Below are 15,135 nucleotides of genomic sequence, written 5' to 3'. Positions count from 1 at the left end.
TTCTTGTAAGAATCTGAAACTAATAACAGGATCAATTCTAATTAAGAGGTCAGAAAGCATTTTGCAAAGCAGTTTTCAATTTAAATGGCAGGTGGCAAAGGCAGAAGAAATTATAAAACATACCCTGAACAGGAAAAATGGTATCAATTAATGAACTTCAAAACAGTTGATATAAGATGGGGAGGAAAGATGTCAGTGTTGTGCTGGGGGCGGATTCCATTCTTCTGACCTTTGAAAAGTTTTTACTTACAGTCAGGAAGATTAGCCGGTCTCCATTTTATTTCTGTGTCCTAACTTGTGTTGACTGTACACAAAAGTTTGGCCAGAGAGTTTGGCCACAAAAGTTTACCATGCAGGTAAAACCAGAACAACAACAAAACTGTCAAAACATGAGAGACAAGGTTTTCCCAGCAAAGTGTAAAATTTTATTTTCTTTCAGGTAAACTCTCCGCTGCTATTTTACAGGAAAATAAGTATCTGTAAATAAAAGAACCATTCAATAATCAAATCTTCAGAGTTTTAATGATTTCATCAGCGTTAGAGAATTTACTCTCTTCTTACCACGAAGGTCATCATAGCACCCTCTAAAATGAATTTAACACAACAATTAATTTACATACACAGATTGCACTTGAATAGTAACTGCTTTTAAATAGACCAATTTCATCTTCAGGTCATTAGATGTGGCATCTGAATCACACAGGTCAGTTGATCGCTATAAAGCAAGCCAATATGAGTAAGTCGCATATTCTAAAATGTCTAATCCAGAGTTCAGACCTGCTGAGGAGTTTGCTGTCTACCATCTCATGTCTCAGCTTCTTAATCTATGCTACTGATACATTTCCAGTGATTTCATTCTATCCCATTAAGAGGTTGTATTAAGAATTAGGTCCCAACACTTTATTGGCATCAGCATTTAAAAATCATTCACCTGATTTTAGGAAGCACTTCTATTTTTCACTCTGCCACTTTTGTTCTTTACCTCAAATGTACGGTTTCTTTCTTGAACACTTCTGCCATTTCACCTACTTCTTTGCCGGTGGGCACATAAACATACACAAAAGCATAGTAGTATCTATGGGCCACATATCTATAAGCTGGTTTCTGTTTTCTTCAAGGAAAGCTATTCTTCTGGGGCTTCCTCTTTCCTCTAAGAAACCACTGGTAATACTACCCTCTCCCCAACCAGACTACTTAAGAGACCAAAAGCACAGCTTTCCATGGTGGGAATGAGGAGCTGCGATGACCAGGCAGGTGAAAAACCCTACTGAGGAGATAAAGTCTTTTGTGAATGAAAAGTCCTACTGAGGAGTAATGTCTGTTTGTGAACCTGGATTCATCTTTGATTCCACTGAGCATATGTGAGTAGATATTCAAATATTTCAAGGAAACAAGGCTATAATCTCAACTCTTATTTCAATACCTGTTACCTCTAGGTAGTGTCTCACTAAATTTTGCCACCAGGCACCCTTTAGCACTGTCCTGGGTACATTGCAAACACTGGTCCTGCCTAATATTTTTTCCCCCTAAACTCCTAATTATTTCCCCCAAGCTCCACACAGTTCTTTTCAAGGACTGTGTCGCTGACATTTTTCCCAATATATTTTGTGCTCTCTTGCAATGCTGGACCTTCAAATGCTCAAATCTAAAGGCTCCGTCACTACAGGTTACCAGAAACAAAACACTCTTTGATCTAATCTGATTTTTAACGCAATTACTAGTGATTTATTTTTCAAGGAAGCAAATAATTACAGAGCAAGAGAAAACACTGCTGAGATGATGCCTGGTCCCTTCTACCCTTCTAGGGCAGGGCTAGACTTGAGAGGAAGCAAATGTATATTCATGGTGTCTTTTTATCAAAATCAGAGTAAAATGACTACATCAGGAAGTAGCAATAATGAATGTCACGATGGAAATGATATGCCTAGAATGAATCCAGCAGCATCTGGATCTCTGTTTTGCGGGGGAAATAAGATGAAAACCCATGTCGTATGGAAAGAAATATGACAAGGAGTGCTCACAGATGCACCCTGCTTTGGGAACCCATCTCTCTGAAATCCAACGTTCAAAGGTCATCACATTTCATTTTCAACAGTTTTCACTTTCTTCCCATTCTCCCAATGTAAGGAGATATATTTCTATATTATTCAGGAATTATTAGAAATTTCATTCCATTAGAACAAGGAATAACAAGTATTCTGGGACATAGGTGTAAAATTTGTCTTTTTCTACTGAATGATAAGACATAATTGTCAATAAAGTGCATTTCACATAAAAGTACCATTAGGAGAGTAAAGTGCAATGTGTAAGGTACTTCAAATAGTGCAAAGTTGCTAAATATATACATTGTATGTGCCAAGTACAAATAAAGCAGGATCTTATCTACCGGAAGCCAGAGAGAACAATGGAAATATACTTCCCCATCTTTCATCCTTTGCAGGTCAGTATATTTTGGTCCATGTGTGTGTGTGTGTTTGTGTGTATGTGTGTGTGACTGCCCCTGTATATTACATAACTGCTTAATGGTCTGTGCAAATGTCTGAAGCTAGTTCCCTAGAATCTGAAACCTTTAAACACTGACATAACTATGCCATCTTCACATCACAGAAGCATTAGGCTTGTAATAATGGTTGAGATATTTCAGCCTGAAAATCTGGTAAGGCAGGTATTTGACTTCGAATTAAATGTTTAATGAGAACTATTAAAAACACAATAACTATAACACTACCGAGAGACACCCCTATGAAATAAGCATATGACTCGTCTTGTTCATTTTCTCTTGGTTTCACACTACCATGGAGGAGAGGAGGGGTCTGGGTATTAGGACTTGCTCTTGGAGTCGGTGAACTGAGCAGATCCTGAACGTTGCTGAGTGATCCGTTGTGAGGCAGGGCAGTGATGTTGAGCAGGTGGCAGAGCAGGGGGTACATATCTGTAGAGTTCATGGCTGCTTTTGTGAAATTCTTTCGGAAGGCAGGACCGTGGGCTAAGAAAATAGGATGCATTTCTGCTAATGCATTGTCGTACCCGTGGTTGCCTACTGTGAACATAAAATGCATGAACAAGTTAGCCAACCAGATGGTATTAAAATGGAAATAACTGTATCATTGAATGCTGGACTTACATGCAAATTTTATCTAATTTGACTTTTAAGTAAAAGAATCCTTTACACATCATCTCTGCTGTGGTCAACATCACGATTCAATTCAGGAAACGAAAAGTCAAATGATCATAAATCTTTCCCATAGGCCACAGGAAGAAGGGTAAACTTCCCTGAGCCAAGTCGGGGGAACACAAAAGTGATTTTTTTTATTGGCAGGTAAACTAATTTTCAGCAATTACTTGTTAGGTACCTACTATGTTCCAGTTATTGTTCTAAAGATAAAGGGATAAAGGTGCCTTAGTCATGAAGCCAATAATTCATAATTTATTATTATGATAATTCATAATTTATCGGTTGACTCATTAGAAAAGACCCTGATGCTGGGAAAGACTGAGGGCGGGAGGAGAAGAAGGTGACAGAGGACCAGATGGTTGGATGGCATCACCGACTCAATGGACATGAGTTTGAGCAAACTCTGGGCGATAGTGAAGAACAGGGAAGCCTGGTGTGCTGCAGTCCACGGGGTCACAAAGAGTTGAACACAACATAGTGACTGAACAACAATCAAAAAATAAAGATCTGAACTTGTGGGTAAAATCTTGTCTTGGTGTTTCAGATCAGGATCCAGCTTAGCACTGTCTGCTTTAGTACGGCTACAAAAAAAGTTAAAAACTTTTGGAGTCTTGATAAGTCAGAAGAAGATACAAAATTGAAGGATGAAAACCCCTGCATAATAAAAGCTGCCTTTTAAAGGCTTGTGGCTCTAGCATAATATCAGGGTTCTACTGCCAATAAAATGGCAACCAAAGAGAATTGAAAGGCTGTATTTTAAAGGTGGTGAGAATGACTGGCAAATTGGCCTGTACTGCTTGTGTTTGCTACTAGGAAATGTGCAATGGGAACACAGAATTGAAAAAAAAATCCTAAATCAATTCCTCTGAGAGTCGTCTTCTCAGAGTAATTCCAAATCTGCCTGGCAAAATCCATCTTTTAAAGGAGTCATTTTTAGTGCTATGATTCTTTTGAGTTTCTTATTCAAGGGGAAATAATGCTGGATTTATGAATCACTAGGAATCATCTGACTGGGGCTGTGCTATTCTACTTAATCAACAGGAACATTGGGAAATGTGCCATTATATAATTTGTAACTGGATGATTGTTGGGCTCCTGTCTATGAAAAAGTTGGATCTAGACTCTAACCATGAAGGCAAAGTAAATCCTATCACACTTCTTACTAGAAAATCAGACTTGAAGTGAACTCATTATGACCTAGAAAACCTTTCCCATGAAGAGGGACTTTTTTTCCTAGTGGTGAATGCTCAGTCACTCAGTTATGTCCAAATATTTGCAACTCCATGGACCATAGCCCACCAGGCTCCTCTGTCCATGGAATTCTCCAGGCAAGAATACTGGAGTGGGTTGTCATTTCCTTTTCCAGGGGATCCTCCCAACCCAGGAATTGAACCTGGGTCTCCAGCATTACAGGCAGACAGACTCCTTACCACTGAGCCACCCAGGAAGCCCTTCCTAGCGGTAGCCCCTACCATAAACGCTTGATCCAGCAGACAGTATTTAATAATGGATGCCTAAGGGCAGTGGGGTCAACAGAGGATGAGATGGCTGGATGGCATCACCAACTCAGTGGACGTGAGTTTGAGTGAATTCCGGGAGTTGGTGATGGACAGGGAGGCCTGGCGTGCTGCGATTCAAGGGGTCGCAAAGAGTCGGACACGACTGAGCGACTCAACTCAACTGAACTGAAGGGCAGTGGTTCTCAAACTTGACTGTGTATGAGACTCCGGGGTAGGGAGGGTGGGTGCAGGTAAAAACACAGATCTCTGGGCTCCACCCTCTCAGTTCCCAGTTTAGTAGATCTGGGTTGGGCCCAAGAATCTGCATGTCTAATGAGTTCCCAGGAGATTTGGATGATGCTGGTCCAGGGAACACATTTTGAGAACCGCTGCTTTTGGACATTAGGGCTGAATTCTCTTCTAGAACTCAGGCTGAGAAGGACTGTAGTAGCCAGTACTTTATTATTTTGTTGAAAAAATAATTATGTTGAACATTAACATAAACAGGAGCACCATTAAGGTTTTAGATTCAAAATAGGAGTGACCCTCTATTATGTAATTGTAGTTCACTGAACCAAAGTTTCAAGAGAGCCACTGACATTTATGTTAATTGTTAATTGTAATTCTGTCTCTTCAGAGACAGCAGTTCTTTTCTAAGCAACTCCTCTCACATAAGAGTCACCTGCACAATACATGAAAGCCTGAACATATAAAGCTGGCAACTATTCCCATGGCCAAAGAAATTATTTTTAAAAACTTTAATACAGCTCTCCTGGCCTGATAACTATTGGTTTACAGATTATTATCTGTATGTAAAACCTGTTTTAAGGATCTGAATCCATCACATATACATCTGCCAGTATAACTCATTTATGCTCTATCAATGCCACTGCCAGGTAACTGCTTTTCTCTTTATCAATAAACATGATGCGAACCCAATTCTACCTAAAGGGACATTTTTTTAATATCTCAAATGTATCAAGGAGCATTTCTAGTCAGTGTCGGTACCATATGCTTGCTTCAACATTCAGTAACAATGGAAACAACCCCCAGTGAATTGGTTGGTAGTGCGTGTGAATGTCTCTATCAGCCAGGGAAGCAGATCCCATGCCAGGTAATTTAAGAGAGGGAGTTTCAGATGAGGGCTAGTGTTGAAGATCAGAAGTAAACATGAGATGGCAAGGTTACCCCGTGAGTAGATCAGTGGGAATAGTCCCCAGTGGCAACCTCAATGGCCCCCAGAGCTGGAGGGACAGAAGGAAGAGGCGGAGTCACCAGAGCCCCAAAGGCAGGACTACTTAGTAGGAGCTGAGGCCACAGACAGGGAGGTTTTCCAGAGCTGGGATCACAGTGGACATGAAGTCCTAGGCTGGGGCAGACAGAATGGGGGACAGACCCTGGCTTCTGCCAAACTCCTGCCTTCCATACTCCTGCCAAGGTTCTCTATTGGCCAAATGGAACCAGAAACCAGCTTATAAAGTAGCTTGGGAAATTTAGTCTGTAGAGATCTGTCACTGCTGATATCGGAGAAGGCAATGGCACCCCACTCCAGTACTCTTGCCTGGAAAATCCCATGGATGGAGGAGCCTAGTAGGCTGCAGTCTATGGGGTCACTAAGAATCGGACATGACTGAGAGACTTCCTTTTCATTTTTCACTTTTATGCATTGGAGAAGGAAATGGCACCCCACTCCAGTGTTCTTGCCTGGAGAATCCCAGGGATGGGGGAGCCTCGTAGGCTTCCGTCTATGTGGTCGCACAGAGTCGGACATGACTGAATCGACTTAGCGGCAGCAGCAGCAGGGATCTGTCACTGCTGATACAGAGCAGATCAGGGTAAGGGTGGACAGTCAGTTTGAGAGCAAATATGCAAATGGAAGGCACGATAAAGATGAGTTACATCCTGTGGATGACTTCCATTTGACTGACTTGTTAAAAGCTGTGTGAAAAGGGAAAACTACACGTTATGGATGGCTCCTCTGTCCATGGAATTTTCCAGGCAAGAATACTGGAGTGGGCTGCCATGCCCTCCTCCAGGGGATCTTTCCAACCCGGGGATCGAACCTGGGTCTGCTACAGTACAGACAAATTCTTTACCATCTGAGCCACCAGGGAAGCCTCTATTATGGATGGCAGAAAGTTATTTTGTACGCTTGAATTTTCAATGGGATTTCCATCATCTTCTAAATTTATATAATGGAAACACCTCCAGAATTACACCACTAAGTATTCATTAGGAAAATATATCTTGATATATGTTTATCCATGCCAATATGCACTTCTTTTTAGAAATGTTCCCAAGGTGTAAAGCAAAGCTGGCCTATATTTTGTAGAGCCACAGGGCAAAAGAAACTAGAAAGCTGACAACTGCAGAGAAAAATAGAGATGACGCTTTTATGAAACCAGAGTATGAAGCAGATGCAGAAAATGATTCAATTTACAAAACTCAGGTTTTTCTCAGGAACATAATGGTTATAACGGGCACAGTGCTTATCTTTGGTCTGATGACTTCAAGAGAAGTAAATGTTTCACTTTTAGTAGGTTACCTCATTTTAAAGTCCCAGTAAATCTTTATTGGGATATTTATTGGATCTTTATTTAGCTATTAATGTATGACACTAGCCTAGTTATTCAATCGGTAAACAGAATGTTGAATACAGCAGAAACAACTCCCAGTTGGCCTCCACTTTAGCAGATGATGCAGAATGGGGAGAAAGACTGTAACATACTCACACAGGAAGTCATCTGACTTATTCTGTAAAATATGCCAGCCGTCGTCAGCCACTGCGAGAATGGGCTGAATTCGACTGTTGTGTTTGTAATGCCATCTTTCCGGAACCTCTTCCTTTTTGTAAACAGTCAGATTAGGATGAGCTTGAGCTAGTGCTTCATAGACTTCATCAAATTTGCCTAAAACAGAAGGACGAGGAGAAGCAGTCAGAACAAGACTTTCACCGCTACAGCCAAGAAGCAACCATGGTAACAGAGGTCAGTCAATGCAGACATCCTACTGATGTAGACAGTCAGCAAGTTCAAGGTAATGAAGTCTTACCAGACAATTTAGAGCCCCTGCCCGCCCCCGCTCCCCACGGGGGAAACTGAGAAATAATCTTCTCTTAAAATAAATTCACCTTCAGAGAAGACATTTTATTGAACCAGAAATCTCTAAAGACTTAAATACACATGTCCATGTGTGCATGAGTGTGCTAAGCTGTTTCAGTTATGCTCAACTCTTTGCAACCCTGGGGATGTAAAACTTACAAAAAAAAAAAAAAAGGCCTTTTTATTTTATATTGGAGTGTAGTTGATTGACAACGTTGGATTCTTTTCAGTTGCACAACAAAGTGATTTCAGTTATACACATACAGGTATCCATTCTCTTTCAAATTCTTTTTGGGCATGTTAAACGTTTTGAGTTTGTTTAAAACTCAAACAGAATCTACCTTTAAAACAGAAATAATGAATAACAGGTTGGTATGAGGCTTTGAGATGAGGTTTGTAAAAAGTTTCAGGCCCTAAAGCCTGTGCTCTGCAACAAGAGAAGGCACTGCAATGAGAAGCCTTCACACCACAACTAGAGAAAAGCCCACACAGCAATGAAGACCCACGTCCACACCCCGCCCCAGATCACCACTCAGTTCAGGCTGACCTTCCCTGGGCAAGATGGCGGCCACTGGCGATTGGTCAATCAAGGTGTAGTGCTCTCTATCCAGATATTGGTCAAGCTCTATGATCCTCTCCTGGGAACACTGAGTCATTCCATGGTCACTTGTGATGATCAGGTTCAGAACGTTCCACAATTTTGCCTTTTTCAGCATTTGTATGAGATATCCTAACTTGTGGTCAATATCTGAAATGACAGGCCCCATGAGCGGACTGTCTGGTCCCAACTGGTGGCCCATATCATCAGGTTCCTCCCAATAAAGAAGACCAAGACTGATGGGCTCTTTTGACGTAAACCACTCAATAATTTTGGCAACTCTGTCTTCAAATGAAACGGAGTCATTGTAAGGCATGTAGTGAGTGGGAAAACTTCCATATATTTTGACGTCTGTTCCGGGCCACATGGCCGCACCACTCGTGTGTCCTGCCCTCTGATTTGTGATCCATATCGGTGTCGCTTCTTCCCAAAACTCAGAATCATAAATATCCATGTCATCCAAGGAGAAAGATTTGTTCAGAATAGGGTCATACATGTCATTTGCCACAATACCATGATTCTCAGCAAAGAGGCCAGTGACCAAAGTATAATGGTTAGGGTAGGTCTTTGTAATAAAAATATTAGTAACTTGCTGCACCTGGACACCGTATTTCATAATATAGTGAAAATGGGGTGTTGGAACTCTGTATAAATAATCCCAGCGGAATCCGTCAAATGAAACTAGCAGAACCTTTGGCTGGTCTGATTGGAGAGAAAATGTAACTGAAAGTGTTAATGCAGCAAGCATGAAGGACACCCGGAGAAGTTTTGAAGTCATTTTTAAACTACTTGATTGCTTCAGTGTAAGATAATCTGTATAAGAAAAATATAGAAGTTAATGGCAATAATTTCGTTTTACATACTTTACCCAAAACAGAGAATGATGGCACTTAGTAACCCCAGTTATAGTATACATCACAGCCTGGAAGGTTTATGTTGCAGAATTTCATCTTAAACAAGAAACATGGGGCTCTCTATAACAAAGCTAAGAAATATATTCACACTTTAGAAATTGTTTTAGTTTCTAAGAACTTACCAAAACATTTCCTCAAAGAAATTATGTAAATTATATCCCCAAATATTATTTTAAAAGATGAAATAATTTGCATACAACTTTTCAGAAACATTTTCAGGTTGACTTAGACTTCTGGCTCCTGCTCATGGACATTTATACATGTCCAAATATTCCGGGAACTGGTGATGCACAGGGAGACCTGGCATGCTGCAGTCCATGGGGTTGCAAAGAGTCGGACACAACTGAGCAACTGAACTGAACTGAAATACCTATGGACACATTCATCATTAGTGTTCGACATGCTGTAGGAACCTAGCAACAGGAATTAGCACTAGCAAATTCAAAAATAATATTGTTTAAAAATACATAGGTAAACCTCCATGTTTCAATGGCAAGGCCTTATGTTTGGTCCATCATAGTAAGAGATTAACTTGGTGTCTTGAAGTGACATGAAAACTGTGACATTCTAATATATTTGTGAAACATAATCGGTATTCATGTATTAATAATCAAAGCATGTGTGTGTGCTAAATTGCTTCAGTCATGTCTGACTCTATGCAACCCTATGAACTGCAGCCTGCCAGGCTCCTCTGTTCATGGGATTTTCCAGGCAAGAATACTGGAGTGGGTTGCCATTTCCTTCTCCAAATAATCAAAGCATGTTGTTGTTGTTGTTTGGTCACCAAGTCATGTCTGACTCTTTGAGACTCCATGGACTGCAGCACACCAGGCCTCTCTGTCTCTCACCATGTCCTGAAGTTTGCCCAAGTTCATGTCTATTGCATAAGTGATGCCATCTAGCCATCTCATCCTCTGACGCCCTCTTCTCCTTCTGCCCTCAATCAAAACATAGTCTTCTTTAAATAAAACAGTTAGGTTCGGAACTAAGTATAACAGAAGCGTAAATCTGAAATTTGATGTTGACCTTCCTAATGTTAGTGGCTTCCCTGGTGGCTCAGTTGGTAAAGCGTCTGCCTGCAATGCAGGAAACCTGGGTTCGATCCCTGGGTCGGGAAAATCCCCTGGAGAAGGAAATGGCAACCCACTCCAGTATTCTTGCCTGGAGAATTCCATGGACAGAGGAGCCTGGTGGGCTACAGTCCATGGGGTCACAAAGAGTCAGACAAGACAGTGACTTTCACTTTCATTTTTCCTAATGTTAAAATTCATCAACATTTAATCTTATCAGTGGTGTGTGTAGAACAGGCACTTCCCAGGATTAAATAAATCTCTTGGGATCAAAGCAGTTGTAATTGCTGTTGTTCACCTGCCTCTATTTCTAAAAAGCTTTTATTCTATTCAAGAAAGCTAATAAGAGATAATACGAAAAACAATACATATGTAAATTTTGTCAGTTCTCATTAGGTTTGCAAATCCAGTAAGGATTTCCCTCTGCTCTTCATTCTTGCATGAAGTTATTTATAAGCCCACCAAACCTGGATCTAACTATATTTTGTGCCAAGAAATCTCTTGAATTCAGTTTTTGACACCTTCCTAATTTGAATATGCTGAAAACATTTTTAAACCTCAGAAAAAGAACCTGTCTTGCCCTCCTATTTTATAAGTGCTGGTAAATAAAAACTGCTTGGCATGCCTGCTTTGCTACCAGGGGCAAGCATTCTGCTTCTGTTTTGTTTTGTTTGTTTTTTTTAACCATGATTTCAGCATACCAGAACATTACTTAAACTGAAATTGTTGTAGGTATTGATCTCCAGACAATGGCTCAAAAATTAAATTTAAAAAACTATTCTTCAAATGGCAAGAAACTACCCAGTTCTGGAAGGAACATGAATAATCAGTCCCAATAAGGAACTGCAAAAATATTTACTAACATTTCTAGCTAAGAATGGTGATTCTTCCTCTTCCTCTCTTGTCCTTCACTTTCTTAACACAAGAAAGGATACTATGAACCAAATATAATTTAAAGCTAAAAAATGAATCAACGACATGAAACATCTGATTTCTCCTCTATTGTAGTAAATTAATTCAGCAACTGTAATAAGCAGGACCGAACTGCTTTCCTGGGACAAACGCAAATAAACAAAGGCTAACCATTGCCTCAAGCTTAGGAATGTTTGGTAAGAGGAACCAACATTATCACATCGATGACATAAAGCAACAAACAGGGAAGCGGGGGTGGGGATGGAAGAAATCTGATTTCTTTCTTTTCCAACACAAAGTGCTTCATGGCGCTGTGGAATCCCTCGTTCTGGGTCCAGATTTCACTGGGCTGCTTTCCAATTCCTCGCCCCTCCAGCCCTTCCCCTACAGCCTTGGAAATCTAGAGGAAAGGGGCGCCAAGAAAGGAGAGGAGAGAAAGTGAAGGATGAGAAGGTGTATGTAGAGCGAACAGACGTCAAGAGGATGGTGATGCGTCTCCCCATCGTTTTCACCGGGATTTCATCCTAGCTCCGGGAAGGATCTCGGCGTAGGGTACGTTCCCAATTTGTAGAACTCCAGCCCGCCCACCGAGGCCAGAAGATGCCCTAACGTGGGCTCTGTACAAGTGTGCAGTGGAAACGGGAGGAAGGATAGTTTGGGGGTCCCTAAAGAGGCAGGTGGGTCTCGAGGAGGCCAGCCTCCCACTTTCCCCGACTCTTACCCTCGCGGCGATCCGCTCAGTCCGCATCGGTTTGGGGCAATGGGAGGGAAGGCCTGGAAAGGGATCCCTCCCGCAGACCCGGGGCAACAGCCAGGAGCCGGCGGGAGCAAAGGGTGCCCCCCAAATCCACAGCTGCTCACCTGCTCGCCAACTCAACGCAGAGCACCTGACCAGCACTGCACCTGACCAGCACCGCCTACCGGCCGCAGGCCCCGCCTCTTGGCTCCTATTGGCTACGGGACAAAGAGAAAGCCGGGCTCCTGGGAGTGGCTGCCCCGCCTGTCAATCAGTGGGGCGGGCACTGCGGGATTTGAAGGGTGGATCCGGCGGGAGTCAGGGGAGTGAGGGGTGACTTGGACCCAGCCTGGAGGTTCCAGGGGGCAGGAAGGAGAAGGAGCCCCAGGGCTCGCTAAGGCCCCCTCTGCCGGATCACAGAAACATTCTGCATTGTGCCTTTTCTAGACGGGCAGTTATGCTGTGGGCAGTGATGCAGAGAGGTCATAGGGCTCTACTCCCAATAGTGGTTGGTGTGTTTCAACACTGTTTTCGTTAAAAGCTACTATTCTCTTACCCGATTTCTCATCTCCAGTTTTCTTCTGTTTTCTGATCACAAATGGGTAGCACCATACTCTGGACTTTGCTCCGAGGAACACCAGAGCACCCCGGGAGGTCAATGGGACTATGCAAAATCTAATTTAAAAGGATTTAATTTTACCGTCCTGGTTTTTGCAAGGTCAGGTCTCTGAGGAATCTGCAATAGTGTGGTTCCTGAGAATGCACATATTACACCAAGCCAGGTTCAGAATCGGGTTAATCTGCACCCGCTGCGAGGCTGAATAGCTATGCCAGGCACCAGATTCTGCTCCTAGCTTTGTTTTTAAACATGCAGGATTGAACTTTGGATCTGATTCCTCTTTCTTGACCCTGTTTCTTCTATTCCCATTCTGAAATGAATTAATTTTTTAGTGTTTTTTGTCTTGTTTTGTTTTGTTTTGTAATGGATGGTATTTTTAGGCGGGAAGGAGTGCAGACAGGTACCTAGTTTGCCAATATGATCTCAGCTATATTTATCATAAATTATAGCAGTGACTTCCAGTTCCCCTGAAAAAATTTGTCCATCTACACAATTCCCAAACCTAATTCTAACCACCCTGCAATGGGCAATAATATCTGCTGGTTGTTGCAACTTAAATGTAAATATCTAATTAGCGGTTAAAATGGAGAGCAGAACCAGTAGTTCTGGGTCCCCTGGAGCTCACTTCCCTGGTACACCAGAACTGTAATGAATAGACAGCCTTGCTGAGAGTTAATTAAACAAGGCAAACATTTTGGTCATTGTTTTTTCTCCTTCTCTCAACTTCCCATAGAGGGACAGTCCCTACCCCAATGGCTCCTTTCCCACAGCGTCATACCACCCACAGGGGGATCTGGGCACTCTTCCACAGCCTTTTATTTGTAATGACTTGAGTTTATGGTTTTCCACACGTGGGATGGGGATTGAGAGGGAGACTGATGTCTGTGTTTGGCCAGATTCAGTTGCAGTGAAGCTGAACAGGTTGTTCCAAGTCCCCAAAGCCCTGTCCTTTGAAATTGCCCCAACTTGGAACAGGGTGGCCCAATATTATAAGTCTTTGTCCCCCAAGAATAGACCAACCCTATGTTCTCCCAAAACATTCAGAGAACAGCATATGCTGATTAGAGAGCAGAGTAGTGAAAACAGGCTTGTCTTTTACATGGATCGCTGAATACTGTTGGAGTCTGTTCAGATGGCACTGCTTGGCTCTGCAAACTTTTTACGAAGACAAGATTGTATTCACAAGTCACCTCTGCGACACAGGCATGATGCAGCTGTTAACCACAATGCACAGCACGGAAAATGACTCATGAGGGGCCCGGCGAGGGGCCCAGAGACACTGCCCAGATCTCCATGTAATGACATCTAGAGTCAACTGGCAGGCTAATGATATAACTCATGTTGCTAATAGGGAAAAAACCTGGCTTACATAGTAGAGATAGAGGAATGATTGTAAAAACATGGAAATCCTGCTTCCACATCTGTACCAGCCCTTCTGCCCTGTCTGTTGCCTTGAGCTCTGTCCAATTGCCATCACTACTCAGCCAATTATGGTCACCTAAGCTAGCGATCCCCAACTTTTTTGGCACTGGGGACAGGTTTCGTGGAAGACAATTTTTCCATGGACTCAGGGTGGGGTGGGGATGGTTTAGGGATGATTCAAATGCATTACATTTATTGTGCACTTTATTTCTATTACGATTACATCAGCTCCACCTCAGGTCATCAGGCATTTGGTCCTGGAGGCTGGGGACCCCTGGCCTAAACCACAAACTGGTTGACTGTTGCTATTCCTTTGTTTTATATTATTGAATTAATATAATTGTTGATTAATATAATGACTGAGCTAGTAACATTTTTATGCATAATGGTATAACAGAAGAATCAGCTTCTTTCAAGGGTTTTGGGGTACAGATGGGGATTCCTCTACCTATCTAAAGAAGTCTAATAGGGGTTTGAGAGCAGAATTATTTTCTTTCTGAGGAGCTAGAAGAGGTTTGAGTTAAAACTAAAATAGGATTTTTTTTTTTTTTAATGAAATAGCCGAGACTGGTTCTGCAACAGTCGTATTCTTTTCAAAACTAGTGTATACACCATGGTAGGGTGAATGAGAAAATTATTTTACAAAAATTTAAAAAATCTTTAGGGTTGTAATATACTTCATCACAACAATAAATTAAAGCAAAGTCTATCTCTTAAGCCTTTATAGAACATTCTGTAAAATATGAGTCTCACATATTGAACAGCCATAGATTAAGAATCACAAGGATTCTCTTAGGCAAACTCTGGGAGATGGGGATGGACAAGGAAGCCTGGCATGCTGCAGTCCATGCAGTCACAAAGAGTAGGATACGACTTGGTGACTGAACAACAATAAGGATTCTGGTTCTGAACCGACCTTAATTATTTTTTTAATTTAAGTATAGCTGATTTACAGTGTTTCAGGTGTACAGCAGAGCGATTCAGTTATATATATATATATACTTTTTCAGATTCTCTTCCATTATAGGTTATTAAAAGATACTGAATATAGTTCCCTGTGATATACAGTAGGTCCTTGTTGTTTATCTA

General features: G+C 41.7%; 1 protein-coding gene across 2 annotated transcripts; it reads right to left on the bottom strand.

Moving 5' to 3' along the window:
* Window positions 1–402: 402 nt before the first annotated feature.
* Window positions 403–12,200, bottom strand: ENPP5 (ectonucleotide pyrophosphatase/phosphodiesterase family member 5). Of its 2 annotated transcripts, none has more exons than XM_005896633.3 (4): window positions 12,131–12,200; window positions 8,323–9,186; window positions 7,407–7,583; window positions 403–3,040 (listed from the first exon to the last, which is right to left on the bottom strand). In XM_005896633.3, exons 2-4 carry the CDS (start codon window positions 9,149–9,151, stop codon window positions 2,613–2,615), a joined length of 1,434 nt encoding a protein of 477 aa, XP_005896695.2. In that variant the 5' UTR covers window positions 9,152–9,186; window positions 12,131–12,200; the 3' UTR covers window positions 403–2,612. The 2 variants fall into 2 exon arrangements, with proteins under 2 accessions (XP_005896695.2, XP_070217370.1); XM_070361269.1 differs by having other exon boundaries at window positions 11,991–12,167.
* Between the last annotated feature and the right edge of the window lie 2,935 nt (window positions 12,201–15,135).

Source organism: Bos mutus, chromosome 23 (genome assembly GCF_027580195.1).
Source record: "Bos mutus isolate GX-2022 chromosome 23, NWIPB_WYAK_1.1, whole genome shotgun sequence".
NCBI classification, from domain to species: domain Eukaryota; kingdom Metazoa; phylum Chordata; class Mammalia; order Artiodactyla; family Bovidae; genus Bos; species Bos mutus.
This window is presented reverse-complemented; position numbering and strand designations above follow the sequence as displayed.